This window comes from Chiroxiphia lanceolata, chromosome W, assembly GCF_009829145.1.
Source record: "Chiroxiphia lanceolata isolate bChiLan1 chromosome W, bChiLan1.pri, whole genome shotgun sequence".
Lineage (NCBI taxonomy): Eukaryota > Metazoa > Chordata > Aves > Passeriformes > Pipridae > Chiroxiphia > Chiroxiphia lanceolata.
Genome location: NC_045670.1, coordinates 5,836,415 through 5,850,988, shown reverse-complemented (window position 1 = coordinate 5,850,988; position 14,574 = coordinate 5,836,415). Strand labels below are relative to the sequence as shown.

The 14,574-nt window shown below is 44.9% G+C and overlaps 1 protein-coding gene across 1 annotated transcript in view; it reads right to left on the bottom strand.

Annotated features, from left to right (window-relative positions):
* LOC116779979 (F-BAR domain only protein 2-like) overlaps positions 1–14,574 on the bottom strand; it is a 214,269-nt gene that overhangs the window by 34,484 nt on the left and 165,211 nt on the right. Inside the window, exon 12 of the mRNA XM_032674481.1 lies at positions 4,176–4,230. Coding sequence (XP_032530372.1) covers positions 4,176–4,230 — 55 coding nt within the window. The remainder of the gene's footprint in view (positions 1–4,175; positions 4,231–14,574) is intronic.

The following is a 14,574-nucleotide window of genomic DNA, read 5'->3' as shown; positions in this document are numbered from 1 at the left end:
CAACACTTAAGACTGGTCTTATTAAGATTGACTGCCATTGTGGTAAAATAATGTCCTTCAACAAATCATCTTAAGAGTTCCCCTCATAAGAATAAATATCCACACTTGGAGGCTGAGAGGAAAAGAGGAAGGAAACTGATGATTTTGTGAATCTGTTCAAGATTTTCAGAAGCTGAAGTACTACCTGGCTGACAGGAATTGCAAACCACTGAGCTTTTTCACTGGATCTATGGCCTTTTCCATTGCTTTGTGACAAAAAGGGTACTAGATACAAGGATGTTCAGGTGAATCACTTAAAAAGCATGAGTGTTACTCACTCCTGGTTCCATTCCATAAAAATATGCAAAACATGAAATAATGTACCCCCCCCCGAACTGGATAAAAGTCTTTTGCTTTTATACCAATGTCATGACCTGCCCTGCCGGGTAGGAGTAACTTTTGTTTTATTAATAAATCTCTTGGGGTGAATTAAAGTAAATCGATACTAGATGATCAGTGTTTACAGATATATACATATATATGGTTTATTTTAGAACAATTTGGTTGCAAAGGAAAACAGGTATGTAACTGTTTTGGTTGTTATTATCTATAGTTACATGGCAATATAAAAGCATAAATGTATTGCAAAGGAAAACAGGTATTTAGCCATTTTGGTTGTAATATAGCAATGTAAAAGCATAAAGATATCACCCAAGAAAATATGTAAGGGAAAAGAGAGAAAGAAAGAGAGAGAAAAGAATAAGAGTTAAAGGGAAAAGAGAGAAGGGAAGAGAGAGAAAAAGTGTTTATAATCACCACTGAAAGGTCTCCGATGAACTTGGTTACTGTTGTTGTCGCTGGTGTCCTGGTCCACCAGTGAGTGGTGGGGGAGAGAAGCCCACGAATCATAAAATTTGGTGGGTTTATATATGCCTCCCCGTGTGTGTGTGGTAGGGGCTGTTTTGATCACACACCCAGAGAGTCGCTGCTGGTCTTCTTTAGATAGGCATCACACACCTAGAGAAGCAACACATCCCAAAGAGTCGCTCTCTGGGCCTTCAAAGTTAACAATTTGTGGGCTATGGCCTCCGCCCCTCAGCCTTTATCTTCACTCTCCTGTCTTCTTTGCACAGCTCGTTATAGTAGCAATGTTTTAAAGCAATTAAAAAAGTCCAGTTCCTCACAACCAATTATGTAAATAAGAGATAACATGAACTATTTTTATCAGTACAGGAACCTTCACTGGGGGCAACAGAGGCATATTTGTCAAAAGTGATGAGAACAGAGAAGCTATGATGACCGGCCCACTTTAAGGTACTCTCAACTGGTTAAAAGTTTTCACAATTTAAAGTAATTGCAAAGTGTAAGTTTAACTTTTATTTTACCTGTAAACCCCTGAAAAATTGGTGCATACATTTCCAAAAATTATCTACCTTACTAACATATTAGACTTGCTCAGATCTTCAACAGTTCTTCCTGGTTCTTAAGTAGAACTTCCCTCTGTTTCTGATGGAAGAAAAAAAAAGAGGAAAAGAATCTTTTCCTTCAAAGGGAGAGCAGAGAAAATAATGAAATCCATTTTAAAAAAAAAGACTCATAACAAAAATCTGTTCAAAACTATCATTAAAAATAGAATAAAAGCTATAAGCACCACTTAGAAACAGCATGATGCTTCATTAATTAACAGAAATTCTATTTCTAGACTGATGTGGCTTCAAATGCTTTTAATAGTGTTATTAAAAAGTGGGAAGGGCACAGACATAGAACAGAAAGCCATTCAGTATGCTTAAAAGAGTTTACAAACTATACTTTATAGAATCATAGAATCAGCTGGGTTGGATCAAGTCCAACCCTTGATCCACTACCTCCGTGGTTACTTGACCATGGCACTAAGTGCCACATCCAGTCTCATCTTAAAAACCTCCGGGACGGTGAATCCACCACTTCCCTGGGCAACCCATTCCAATGCCTGATTACCCTCTCTGTAAAGAATTTCTTCCTAATATCTGACCTAAACCTCCCCTGGCACGGCTTAAGACCATGCCCTTTTGTCTTGCTGATAGTTGCCTGGGAGAAGAGACCAACCCCCACCGGGCTACAACCTCCTTTCAGGTAGTTGTAGAGAGCGATGAGGTCTCTCTTGAGCCTCGTCTTCTCCAGGCTAAACAACCCCAGCTCCCTCAGCCTCTCCTCATAGGACTTGTGCTCGAGTCCCTTCACCAGTCTTGTTGCTCTTCGCTGGACCTACTCCAGCACCTCAATATCCTTCCTGAACTGAGGGGCCCAGAACTGGACACAGTACTCCAAGTGTGGTTTCACCAGTGCTGAGTACGGGGGAAGAATCACTTCCCTGAACCTGTTTGCCACACTGTTCCTGATACAGGTCAGGATGCCATTGGCCTTCTTGGCCACCTGGGCACACTGCTGGCTCATGTTCAGCTTCCTGTCAATCCAAACTCCCAGGTCCTTTTCTGCCTGGCTGCTCTCCAGTCACTCTGTGCCCAGCCTGTAGTGCAGCATGGGGTTGTTGTGACCAAAGTGCAGGATCTGGCACTTGGCCTTGTTGAACCTCATCCCATTGGAATCAGCCCAACTCTCCAGTCTGTCGAGGTCCCTCTGCAGAGCCCTCCTGCCTTCCAGCTGATCGATACTCCTCCCCAACTTAGTGTCATCTATAAATTTGCTGATGGTGGACTCAATCCCCTCATCTAAATCATTGATAAAGATATTAAACAGAACTTGGCCCAACACTGATCCCTGGGGGACACCACTAGTGACTGGTCACCAACTGGATGCAACACCGTTCCCCATCGCTCTCTGGGCCCTGCCCTCCAGCCAGTTCCTAACCCAGCACAGAGTGCACCTGTCCAAGCCGTGGGTTGCCAGTTTTTCCAGGAGTATGCTGTGGGAGATGGTGTCAAAGGCTTTGCTGAAGTCCAGATAGACCACATCCACAGCCTTCCCTTCATCCACCAGGTGAGTCACCTGATCACAAAAGGAGATCAGGTTGGTCAGACAGGAACTGCCCTTCCTAAACCCGTACTGGCTGGGTTTGATCCCCTGTCCATCCTGTAGGTGTTGTGTGATTGCACTTAGGATGATCTGCTCCATAACCTTGCCGGGTACTGAGGTCAGGTTGATGGGCCTGTAGTTTCCCAGGTCCTCCTTCTGGTCCTTTTTGTGGATTGGTGTGACATTTGCCAACTTCCAATCATCTGGGACCTCCCCAGTGAGCCAGGACTGTTGGTAGATGATGGAGAGGCTTGGCGAGCTCTTCCACCAGCTCCCTCATCACCCTAGGATGGATCCCATCTGGTCCCATAGACCTGTGAGGATCCAAGTGGTTCAGCAGGTCACTAACTGTTTCCTCCTGGATTACAGGGGGGCTATTCAGCTTCTTATCTCTGTCTACAAGGTCCAGAAGCCAGTTGTCCTCAGGACAATCTGTCTTACTGTTGAAAACTGAGGTAAAGAAAGTGTTAAATACCTCAGCCTTTTCCTCATCTTTGATAACTATGTTCCCACCCATGTCCAATACAGTATGGCCAGTCTTCGCGAACAAAGATTGGGGAAAGGTCTTTACCCTTCGAGCCTGCGCAGTGGATTTTTTAGGTGAGACACAGTGTGCGCTGAACTGAGCCCACCCTTTAATCCTAAGGTTCATCTGCTGGGGCCGAGCAAGCTTGGACAGTGGCAGTGAGGTCCTCAGGACGTAGGTTTGTTTAGAGTGACCTTCTCTTAGATGGATGGCCTTATAGGGCTGACGAGCTCCATCTGCCCGGGGGACTTCTCTGACCGGGAATCGAACCCGGGCCGCGGCAGTGAAAGCGCCGCATCCTAACCACTAGACCACCAGGGGGCCCCCCACCATGTCCAATAAAGAATGGAGGTTTTCCCTCTCTGCAAGTTTGACATGGAGAAAAATCTGCAGGGTTACCTTGAAGTTTTTGTTCTGGGTTTTTTTTACTGTCAGACAAAAAAACATGCTCCTGAATCTCCTCAGACATCTGATCTAACCTTTAACATTTACACACATAAAATCTAAACTAGACAAAATTTTGTGCACTATGAACATAAGACTACAACATAAGCATGTCATTCATCTTCCTTGACTTAACTCTTTAATGGTTACTTCCCCTCCCCAAATAATTGTAATAACAAGAAATAACTTGGCACAATAATAGTAAAAAGGATATCCTGTGATGCTTCTGGTTTAATGCTGTATCCTTCATCATCTATATCAGGAATGTTCTAAAAAACACCCAACAAAAATGATGGTATTGAGAAATAACTTTAAATATATGCTGTTCTTTCATCAGTCTGAATTTTATATAATTGACAAATTAAAATTTGATTATAACACCTCATGAAAGTCACTGTTATGCATTAATAATTATCTCAAGTTATGCTCTGTAGTTCAGAAGTAGTGTGACATATCTCAGGAACACAATGCAACAAAACAATCTCCAAATTGCCTATGAAAACTGGCAAGTTTTAATGCATCTGCTTTTACTGGAATTCTGTCAAAAAGGTCAGAAATCAACAGAAGCATTTTAAATTTACAAATGAGCACTAAATAAGCCTACAATACTCTTAGCCTTAAATATTTTCCCAATTTCTACTTCTAATTCTTCTAGCTAAACCGCTAAGGTTCTGATGGTGAAGGAATATAATCTTTTCTAAATACTAGTCAGTACTTTAATACGTGAATAAAAGCATCCCAGGTTATACAGGTTGCAACTTCCTCTCTCTCCCTTGAAAAGACAGAAAACCTGTACTGTTGCTTTAGCAAAGAATGTGCACATTAATTTAAAGGTGTGGGTGAAACTTAAAATCAGATTCCAAAGTTATTGTTTACACATCTCCAGCACTGTCCTCGATTTTTAAAGTTAATAAGCATCTGGGAACTTCAAACTAGTTCAGTTTTTCAGTTCTTGCAGGCAATTAAATTTTAACTGAAGAGAATTATGTATAAAATTATTTTGAATTCTTAACTAAGTACTTAGTTTCATTAAAATGCTTTGGGACAGAAAGAAACAAGTCTCTAATATGATCATCTAAATTTAAAAAATGTGCAAAAAGTCACACTTTTGTATATCATACATAAAGGGATATACTTGGATACATAGATAATTTTCCCGTTCAAAACAGAAAAATAAAATCCCACTCATGACTTTGCATGCATAGTTAGTCTACATGAACAGTTGAGATGCTACAGTAAGTTTATTACAAAAAACCCCCAGATGTCTTCAAAATTTCTCTAGTTATAAATTTCTGTCCTGGTTAGAACAGCTGGGACCGATTCATCACTGAATGGGTATAGCCCAAACTGTGTATTCTATAGCCCTCCATGCCATTTCCCAGAAACTGTTGTCAGTAGAGGCCTGCGACGTGGGGGGGGAGGGGAATGTTCCTGAGCACCCTCATACCCTTTTATGGAATGAACACCCTCATACCCTTTTATGGAACTCCCTGCTCTGAGGGAAGGACTAAACACCCTTTTATGGAATTCCCCGCTCTGAGGGGAGGACTGAACATTCCTGCCTGAACTGGAGAGTATATAAACCTGGAGTTTCGGAACCTTTTTACCACTCGTGGGATCCAGAAGAGGACTGCAGTTCAATTACCACTTTTGGTTGGACTGCAGCAGCTCTCCCACCAGCAGGTTTTTCCCCTCTCCCTTTGCTTTGGACTCAAGGGGGGGCCCAGGTAGCACCGCTTTGTTTGTGCCCCGGGGTGCTGGGTTGTACATTCGGGTTTTGTGGGTTAGTGCTTGTTGCTTGTCTGTGTGGTCGTACTTATTGTATTATTTTATTAAATTGTTATTCTGACTTGTAATCTCTCTTTGAGTTGGCTTGGTTTCCTCTGCTGGTTAACTTTCAAACCAGCACAATTTTGGCGCCCACTCGTGGGGCAGAGACAGAGAAGTCAGAATCACAATTTCATTTTAAGCATTTGTCTATTTGGATATAGAAACTCCCTGATCACCATGTTGTTTGATGCATTCACGTGGATGTTGTATCTGAGCATGTTCATATTTCCACAAATGGGGAACTATTTGCCTGTTTTGATGCTCTTTTTAAAACCAGGGAGAGGGATCCAAATTGCTTTATTAGTTTACTATATTTATGTCATTATAACATCAGAAGCAATGAGTTTCATTGTAAATGTGTATTCAGTCCTGTTTGCCTGTCCTGGTTTGGGTTGCTACCTCTGGGGCCTCATTAAAAATCGCACCCAGTCCTTTGGGGAAACAGGGGGGAATGGTTGTTTCCAGCCTCTCACCTCCTTCTTCCCCTTCAGACCTGCTACAACAGTTTTTGAAAATATTGAGTTCTCTTTTGATGTTAAGGACAGCATAATGTTATTGTTAGTGTTGCTTTGTCTGCTCTGTACTGTCTACACCATGTTTAGGGTCAGAACAGGGCCTTCTAGGGAGGTTGTTTGGACGCCTGCCCTGGGAGCAGATAATGCTGAGTGGCACGGGAAGTGGGAGGACATCGACCAGTATTTGGAGAAGTTTTCTCCTCCAATGATCTGGAAATTCACCCCTGAACAACTGCAGGATCCTGTTAGCATGATAAGACTGGTGAAGGGAAAATGCTCTGGCAGCTCCAGAGATGGTCAGCTCACAGTAACCTGCTGGGCCCTGGCCACTGCCTACCGGACACTACTTGACATGGTACAGTGCTGTCAGGGGGAGGAGAGAAGGAGCAGATCCACAGGCACCACGTCCACCCAAACCACAACTGAGTCAGAGGGAGAAAGAAATGAATCAACCGGTACTGTGTCCACACAAACCATCGAGGAGCCAGAAGAACAACCCAAACCAATAGCAGTCGCCCCTGTCCAGAAAAGGAAATCAAAGACTAAATCAGTCCGTATAGCAAATGATGATGAAGAGGCAGGACCTTCACATCCACCGGAGGAGACAGAGCCAGAAATAATCACTCGGTCCCTATCCCTGGGTGAGCTACGTGAGCTCCGGAGAGAGTTCACACGACAGGCGAATGAGTCCATTCTGACCTGGTTGCTCCGAATCTGGGATGCCGCAGTTAACAATACAATTCTAGATGGGAGTGAAGCCAGACAGCTGGGATCCCTGTCATTGATCAGGGGATTGGAAGGAGGCAGGAAACTCTCAGCCTCTGGCAATGACTGTTGTCCAGTGTGAGGGAGAGATACCTTTGTAAGGAGGACCTCCATGTACAGCAAGGACAGTGGAACATGATGGAACAAGGTATCTGGTATTTAAGAGAATTAACTGTACTGGAGATAATCTTTTCAGAGGATGAAAGATTCCCTAAAAGTCCAGATGGTGTACAGTGCACATCCCAGATGTGGTTAAAGTTTGCACGACTCGGGCCAGAAATGTATTCCCGCTACTTAGTAACGCTGCAATGGAGGGAAGGAGAGGACAAGGTGGGCGCATTGGTCAGTAAACTCAGGATTTATGAAGACACTGTCACCGCCCCACTACGAGCCCACGTCTCATCTGTGGAAACCAAACTGGCCGAACATGTCCGAAACCTGGAAGAGAAGATTGAAGAGGGACACCAGAAGCTAAGAGAAGAAATTAAGGAAGGGATCTTCCATATCGCGCCAGGACAAACAAGAGTCTCTGCTATTAGGAGCCAGCGTCCCCCAGCTAAGGAGAGAGAGCACACTCCACGTGGCAATCTATGGTTTTACCTCCGTGAGCACGGAGAAGATATGAGGAAGTGGGATGGGAAACCCACCTCTTCCTTAGCAACCCGGGTACGTGAACTGAAAAGAGGAACAAGTGCCACAAGGAACTCTTCAAGGGTAAATGTTGCTCCAGTCTCTCGTGGGCAAGACTCCAGATGGTACAGGAATGATGATACGTCTGATCCTCTTGAAGGGACCTCCAGGTCATACTCACAAGAAGAGCACAACGAGTACCATGACCGGGACTAGGGGTGCCCTGCCTCTAGCCAGGTAGAGGAGAGGGACAATCGAGTCTATTGGACAGTGTGGATTCGGTGGCCTGGCACACCAGAGCCACAAAGATATAAGGCCTTAGTGGACACTGGCGCACAATGTACTTTAATGCCATCAAGATACGTAGGGGCAGAATCCATCTCTATTTCTGGGGTGACAGGGGGATCCCAACAGCTGACTGTACTGGAAGCTGAAGTGAGCCTGACTGGGAAGGAATGGCACAGACACCCCATCGTGACTGGCCCAGAGGCCCCGTGCATCCTTGGCATAGATTACCTGAGGAGTGGGTATTTCAAAGACCCAAAAGGACTTCGCTGGGCTTTTGGCATAGCTACTGTGGAGACAGAGGAAATTAGACAGTTGAACACCTTGCCTGGTCTCTCAGAGGACCCCTCTGCTGTGGGACTGCTGAAGGTTGAAGAACAATTGGTACCGATAGCCACAGCAACAGTGCACCGTCGGCAATACCGCACCGACCGAGACTCTGTGACCCCTATACATAAGATGATCCGTGACCTGGAGACCCAGGGGGTGGTCAACAAGACTCGTTCACCCTTTAATAGCCCTATATGACCAGTGGGTAAGTCCAGCGGAGAGTGGAGGTTGACAGTGGATTACTGTGGACTCAATGAAGTCACACCACCCCTGAGTGCTGCTGTGCCGGACATGCTGGAGCTCCAGTACGAGCTGGAGTCCAAGGTAGCCAAGTGGTATGCCACCACTGACATTGCCAATGCCTTTTTCTCCATTCCTTTGGCAGCGGAGTGCAGACCACAATTTGCTTTCACTTGGAGAGGTGTGCAGTACACTTGGAATCGACTACCTCAGGGGTGGAAACACAGTCCCAACATTTGCCATGGACTGATCCAGACTGCACTGGAAAAGGGCGAGGCTCCAGAACATCTACAGTGCATTGACGACATCATTGTATGGGGGAACACAGCGGGCGAAGTCTTCGAGAAAGGAGAGAAGATAATCCAGATTCTCCTAAGAGCTGGTTTTGCCATTAAACAGAGTAAGGTCAAGGGACCTGCTCAGGAAATTCAGTTCCTAGGAGTGAAGTGGTAAGATGGACGCCGCCTAATTCCAATGGAGGTGATTAACAAAATAGCAACCATGTCCCCACCAACCAACAAGAAGGAAACACAGGCTTTCCTAGGCGCTGTGGGCTTTTGGAGGATGCATATCCCCGAGTACAGCCAGATTGTAAGCCCTCTCTACCTTGTGACACTGAAGAAAAATGATTTTCAGTGGGGCCCTGAACAACAACAAGCCTTTGAACAAATTAAACAGGAGATTGCCCATGCGGTAGCCCTTGGACCAGTAAGGACAGGACTGGATGTGAAGAACATGCTCTACACTGCAACCGGGAAGAATGGCCCTTCCTGGAGCCTCTGGCAGAAGGTGCCTGGGGAGACCCGCGGACGACCGTTGGGATTCTGGAGTCGGGGATACAAAGGATCTGAAGCCAGCTATACACCAACTGAGAAAGAGATCCTGGTTGCTTATGAAGGAGTTCGAGCTGCCTCAGAAGTGATTGGCACCGAAGTGCAGCTCCTCCTGGCACCCCAACTACCAGTGCTGGGCTGGATGTTCAAGGGAAAAGTTCCTTCTACACATCATGCCACCGATGCCACATGGAGTAAGTGGATCGCTCTGATCACGCAGTGAACCCGGATAGGGAATCCTAAACGCCCTGGGATTCTGGAAATTATCACCAATTGACCCGAAGGTGAGAGTTTCGGACTATCCTCTGAAGAAGAAGAGGAGCAGGTGACACGGGTTGAGGAGGCCCCACCATATGACAAGCTACCAGCAGATGAAAGGCGATATGCGCTCTTCACGGATGGCTCCTGTCGCATGGTAGGGACAAACCGAAAATGGAAGGTAGCCGTGTGGAGTCCCACACGGCGAGTTGCAGAAGCGACTGAAGGACAAGGTGGGTCAAGTCAGTTTGCAGAGTTTAAAGCTGTTCAGTTGGTTTTGGATATAGCTGAACGAGAGAAGTGACCAAGACTCTATCTCTACACTGACTCATGGATGGTGGCCAATGCTCTATGGGGATGGCTGGAGCAATGGAAAAAGGCCAACTGGCAGTGCCAAGGGAAACCCAGTTGGGCGGTAGAGATGTGGCAGGACATCGCTGGCCGGGTAGAGAAGCTGAGTGTGAAGGTCGGTCATGTAGATGCTCATGTAGGCAAGAAACGGGCTACTGAGGAGCATCTTAACAATGAGCAGGCGGACCGAGCTGCCAGGATTAAAGTCTCTCAGGTAGATCTGGATTGGCAACACAAAGGAGAATTATTTCTGGCTCGATGGGTCCATGATGCCTCCGGTCACCAAGAGAGAGATGCAACATACAGATGGGCTCGTGACCGAGGGGTGGACTTAACCAAGGACATTGTCTCACAGGTCATCCATGACTGTGAGACATGTGCTGCCATCAAGCAGATCAAGAGGGTGAAACCTCTATGGTATGGTGGACGGTGGTCGAAGTACAGGTATGGGGAAGCCTGGCAAGTTGACTACATCATACTCCCCAAAACCCGTCAAGGCAAGCACTATGTACTGACCATGGTAGAAGGAAGTACTGGATGGTTGGAGACATACCCTGTGCCTCATGCCACTGCCCGGAATACCATCCTGGGCCTTGAAAAACACGTCCTGTGGCGACACGGCACCCCGGAGAGAATTGAGTCTGATAATGGGACCCATTTCAAGAATGACCTCGTAGACACCTGGGCCAAAGAGCACGGCATTGAGTGGGTGTATCATATCCCCTACCATGTACCAGCGACTGGAAAAGTTGAACGGTGCAACGGACTGCTGAAAACCACCCTGAAGGCACTGTGTGGGAAGATTTTCAAACACTGGGAGCTGCATTTAGCAAAGGCCACCTGTTTGGTCAACACCCGAGGTTCCATCAATCGAGCTGGCCCTGCTCAATCAGAACTTTTGCATACTGTAGATGGAGATAAAGTCCCTGTGGTGCATATGAGAGGAATGTTAGGGAAGACTGTTTGGATTAGTCCCACCTCAAGCAAAGGCAAACCCATCCAAGGGATTGTTTTTGCTCAAGGACCTGGTTCCACCTGGTGGGTAATGCAAAAAGATGGGGAGACATGTTGTGTACCACAAGGGGACCTAATTTTGAGTGAGAATGGTCTGTAATGTTTCATTGTATATATATATATATATATATATGTAAGCGTATATAGTTTTAAGGAGACATAGTTTTTAAGGGGGTTAATTTGGGCATGACATGGACGGCATAGAATAAGGGGTGGATAATGTCCTGGTTAGAACAGCTGGGACCGATTCATCACTGAATGGGTATAGCCCAAACTGTGTATTCTATAGCCCTCCATGCCATTTCCCAGAAACTGTTGTCAGTAGAGGCCTGCGAGGTGTGTGTGGGGGAATGTTCCTGAGCACCCTCATACCCTTTTATGGAACTCCCTGCTCTGAGGGAAGGACTAAACACCCTTTTATGGAATTCCCCGCTCTGAGGGGAGGACTGAACATTCCTGCCTGAACTGGAGAGTATATAAACCTGGAGTTTCGGAACCTTTTTACCACTCGTGGGATCCAGAAGAGGACTGCAGTTCATCGCTCTCAACCCGCAGCTCACCACCACCCTCGGCCGGATTACAATTACCACTTTTGGTTGGACTGCAGCAGCTCTCCCACCAGCAAGTTTTTCCCCTCTCCCTTTGCTTTGGACTCAAGGGGGGGCCCAGGTAGCACCGCTTTGTTTGTGCCCCGGGGTGTTGGGTTGTACATTTGGGCTTTGTGGGTTAGTGCTTGTTACTTGTCTGTGTGGTCGTACTTATTGTATTATTTTATTAAATTGTTATTCTGACTTGTAATCTCTCTTTGAGTTGGCTTTGTTTCCTCTGCTGGTTAACTTTCAAACCAGCACAATTTCTTATAAAAATGGCAAAGGGTAGAAGAGATACTTAATGCACCTTTGTAATGACAACAACAAATTGTGTCACATACAAGCAAAACAGTACTTTAAAATCTTATTTACAGGTTAAGTAGTAATTTCAAAATATTGTTTTCAGTATTTTGAACAGCTGGACAGTTCTGCTTTCTGAAACATTAAAATTTTATTTACTAATCTACATTTTGTATCAGTAGTAGAACACACAGCCCTTCAGGTGATATACATAATCACAAATCTCATGTTAATGAAGGCATTTACATTTACTTGACTAATTCTTACTCCCTTCTTCACACTCCTACAAAGACAGAACTATATGTTATGTGGTGGATCACAGTGCATCTTTTAAGTACCAGGCACACAATACAGACAAGACCTGTTTTGTCTACCATACTGAATAAAGGAAAACCCCACAACCTTTTGAACTTCAACACAGAGGAAGATGAGATGATCTTTGCAAATTTTGGGTTTCTGTAAGAAGTAGTTATTAATATGATTTGGGATGAAGGTCTAACCCCCTACCCAAACATGTTATTTGTAGTATTTGCAGTAAAAATAAGCTCAATGTGGATGTCATTTGAACTCTCTAGAAGTCACTGGAAAGGTGAACTTCCTCCAAAGAAGGTTTCACATTCTCAGACATTCTATCATATAATCATATGACAATAAACTCCACAGTTTTCCCTGTTTGTAGATTCAATACAACACATTATTGATTAAGGTATTATATAGTTTTAAATACCCATAAAATCTGTAGGGTTTATAACTCTGCATTTGCATTTACAAACTTTCGGGGGGGAATAATTTTTAAAAGAAATAAAACATAAAGACATAACAATGAAGTAAAACTACCTATACAAAAAGCATGAGGACTGAGCATTCTATTCCTAAAACTTATTTTTAGAGTTTCACTAAATATTTTGACTCAGTTTCCTTGCTCTGTCCCATCTAACATCCAAAAAGCAATGGAAGAAGCCAAATCACAGTCACGTTATATCAAGACTGAAAAATTAAACAGAATGAAATTCTTAAAGACAAGAAAAATGAAAAACATTTAAACTGGGATCTTCTAGAAGAGGATATAGTAGACTCCCATGATCACGTCTACATTATTTGTTTGCCCCTTGATTCTTACCCAGAGGCTCTCAACTGTGCCATTGCCAACTGTGAGCTCCATACATTCTAACCCTTCTATTACATACAGTGCCACCCCTCTGCCTCTTCTGCCCTGCCTATCCCTCCCAAAGAGCCTGTAATCGTCCAACAGGGCACTCCACTCGCAGGAGTCATCCCACCAGGTTTCACTTATGCCACTGATGTTAAATCTCTTGGACTGGGCCAAAGCTTGTTTGTTCCTCATGCTGCATGCATTAGTGTAGAAACATTTCATGTGTGGTACTTTGTAGCCAACACCTCATGAGGCAGATTGAGGGATCCCATAAGTGCTTGTTTCCTCAAGTTCTGGCACACCATCCCATTGCTCATCACTGTCAAGCCTGGTTTTACCCCTTTCCACCTTCCAATCTAGTTTAAAGCTCTGTCAATGAGCCCTACTAGCTCCTATGCTAGAACTCTTTTTCCCCTCTGAGATAGATGCATCCTGTCATGTATCAGTAGACCAGGTGTTGAATAGATCATCCCATGGTCAAAGAACCCAAAATTTTTTCAATGTCACCAACCTCAGTCATGCACTGACCTGATGGATCTTCCTGTTCCTATCAGTATTATTCCTTGTTACTGGAAGAATCGAGGCAATCACTACCTGTGCTCCTGATCCCTCTACCAATCGTCCCAGGGCCCTGAAGTCACTTTTGATTGCCCTTGGACTTCTTTGTTAATTCATCACTGTAGGGGTAGTTTGCTTTTTGGAAGAATTTGTAATGGGAAAGCTAGGAACTCTGTTTTCACTAGGAAGGTTTTCTGCCTAAATAGTATCTTCCTCAAAGGCAGTTTCAATGCTTTCTCCCCCATCCCGCATAGGAAGAAAAGTTCTCAGACTCTCTCTCTGATATGTGAGACGAGAGAGATAACCCTAACAGACATGTACAGAGGCCTTGGGAAGGCGGGGGAGAAACAGAGAGGATAAAAAGACCCTGAGAGGGTGGGAACTTGCCTTTTTCTCCCTGAGGCCCTGTGCATAAACCGCACTGTTAGGTAATTTGCAAGTTTCTCATGTTCTGGCCTTCTAAATAAACTTTTTGAATTCTTTCCACTGCCTTGGCATTTCTGTGGATACCTACGTATCTTACTTTACAATCGCTGCCAGTCTGAACAACCAATAGCAGATAGTAATCAGAGGGCCTTACTAGACTGGAGAGTTTTCCAGTAATGTCCCTTACTGAAGCCCCTGGGAGACAGCAGACTTCCCTGTGAGTTGGGTCCAGTCTGCATATCAGGCCCTCTGTTCCTCTTAGAAGGGAGTCTCCTATTACAACTACCCTTCCTATCCTGTTAATAGAGGAGGTCTTGATGTGGTGTAGAGGTGGCGTTTTAGGAGGCCCCACTATCCCAGAAGGACCTCTGCCCACCTCATCAGTTGTCTGACCTTCTAGTTCCAGAGCCTCATACATCTTGTAGAAGGTACCAGTCCTACTTGTCAAATTCTGAGAAGGAGGAGGAACCTTCCTCCTGGTACATGCAGTGACCTGCTTCCAACCTTCATCTTTAACAGACCCTTGACTAACTGT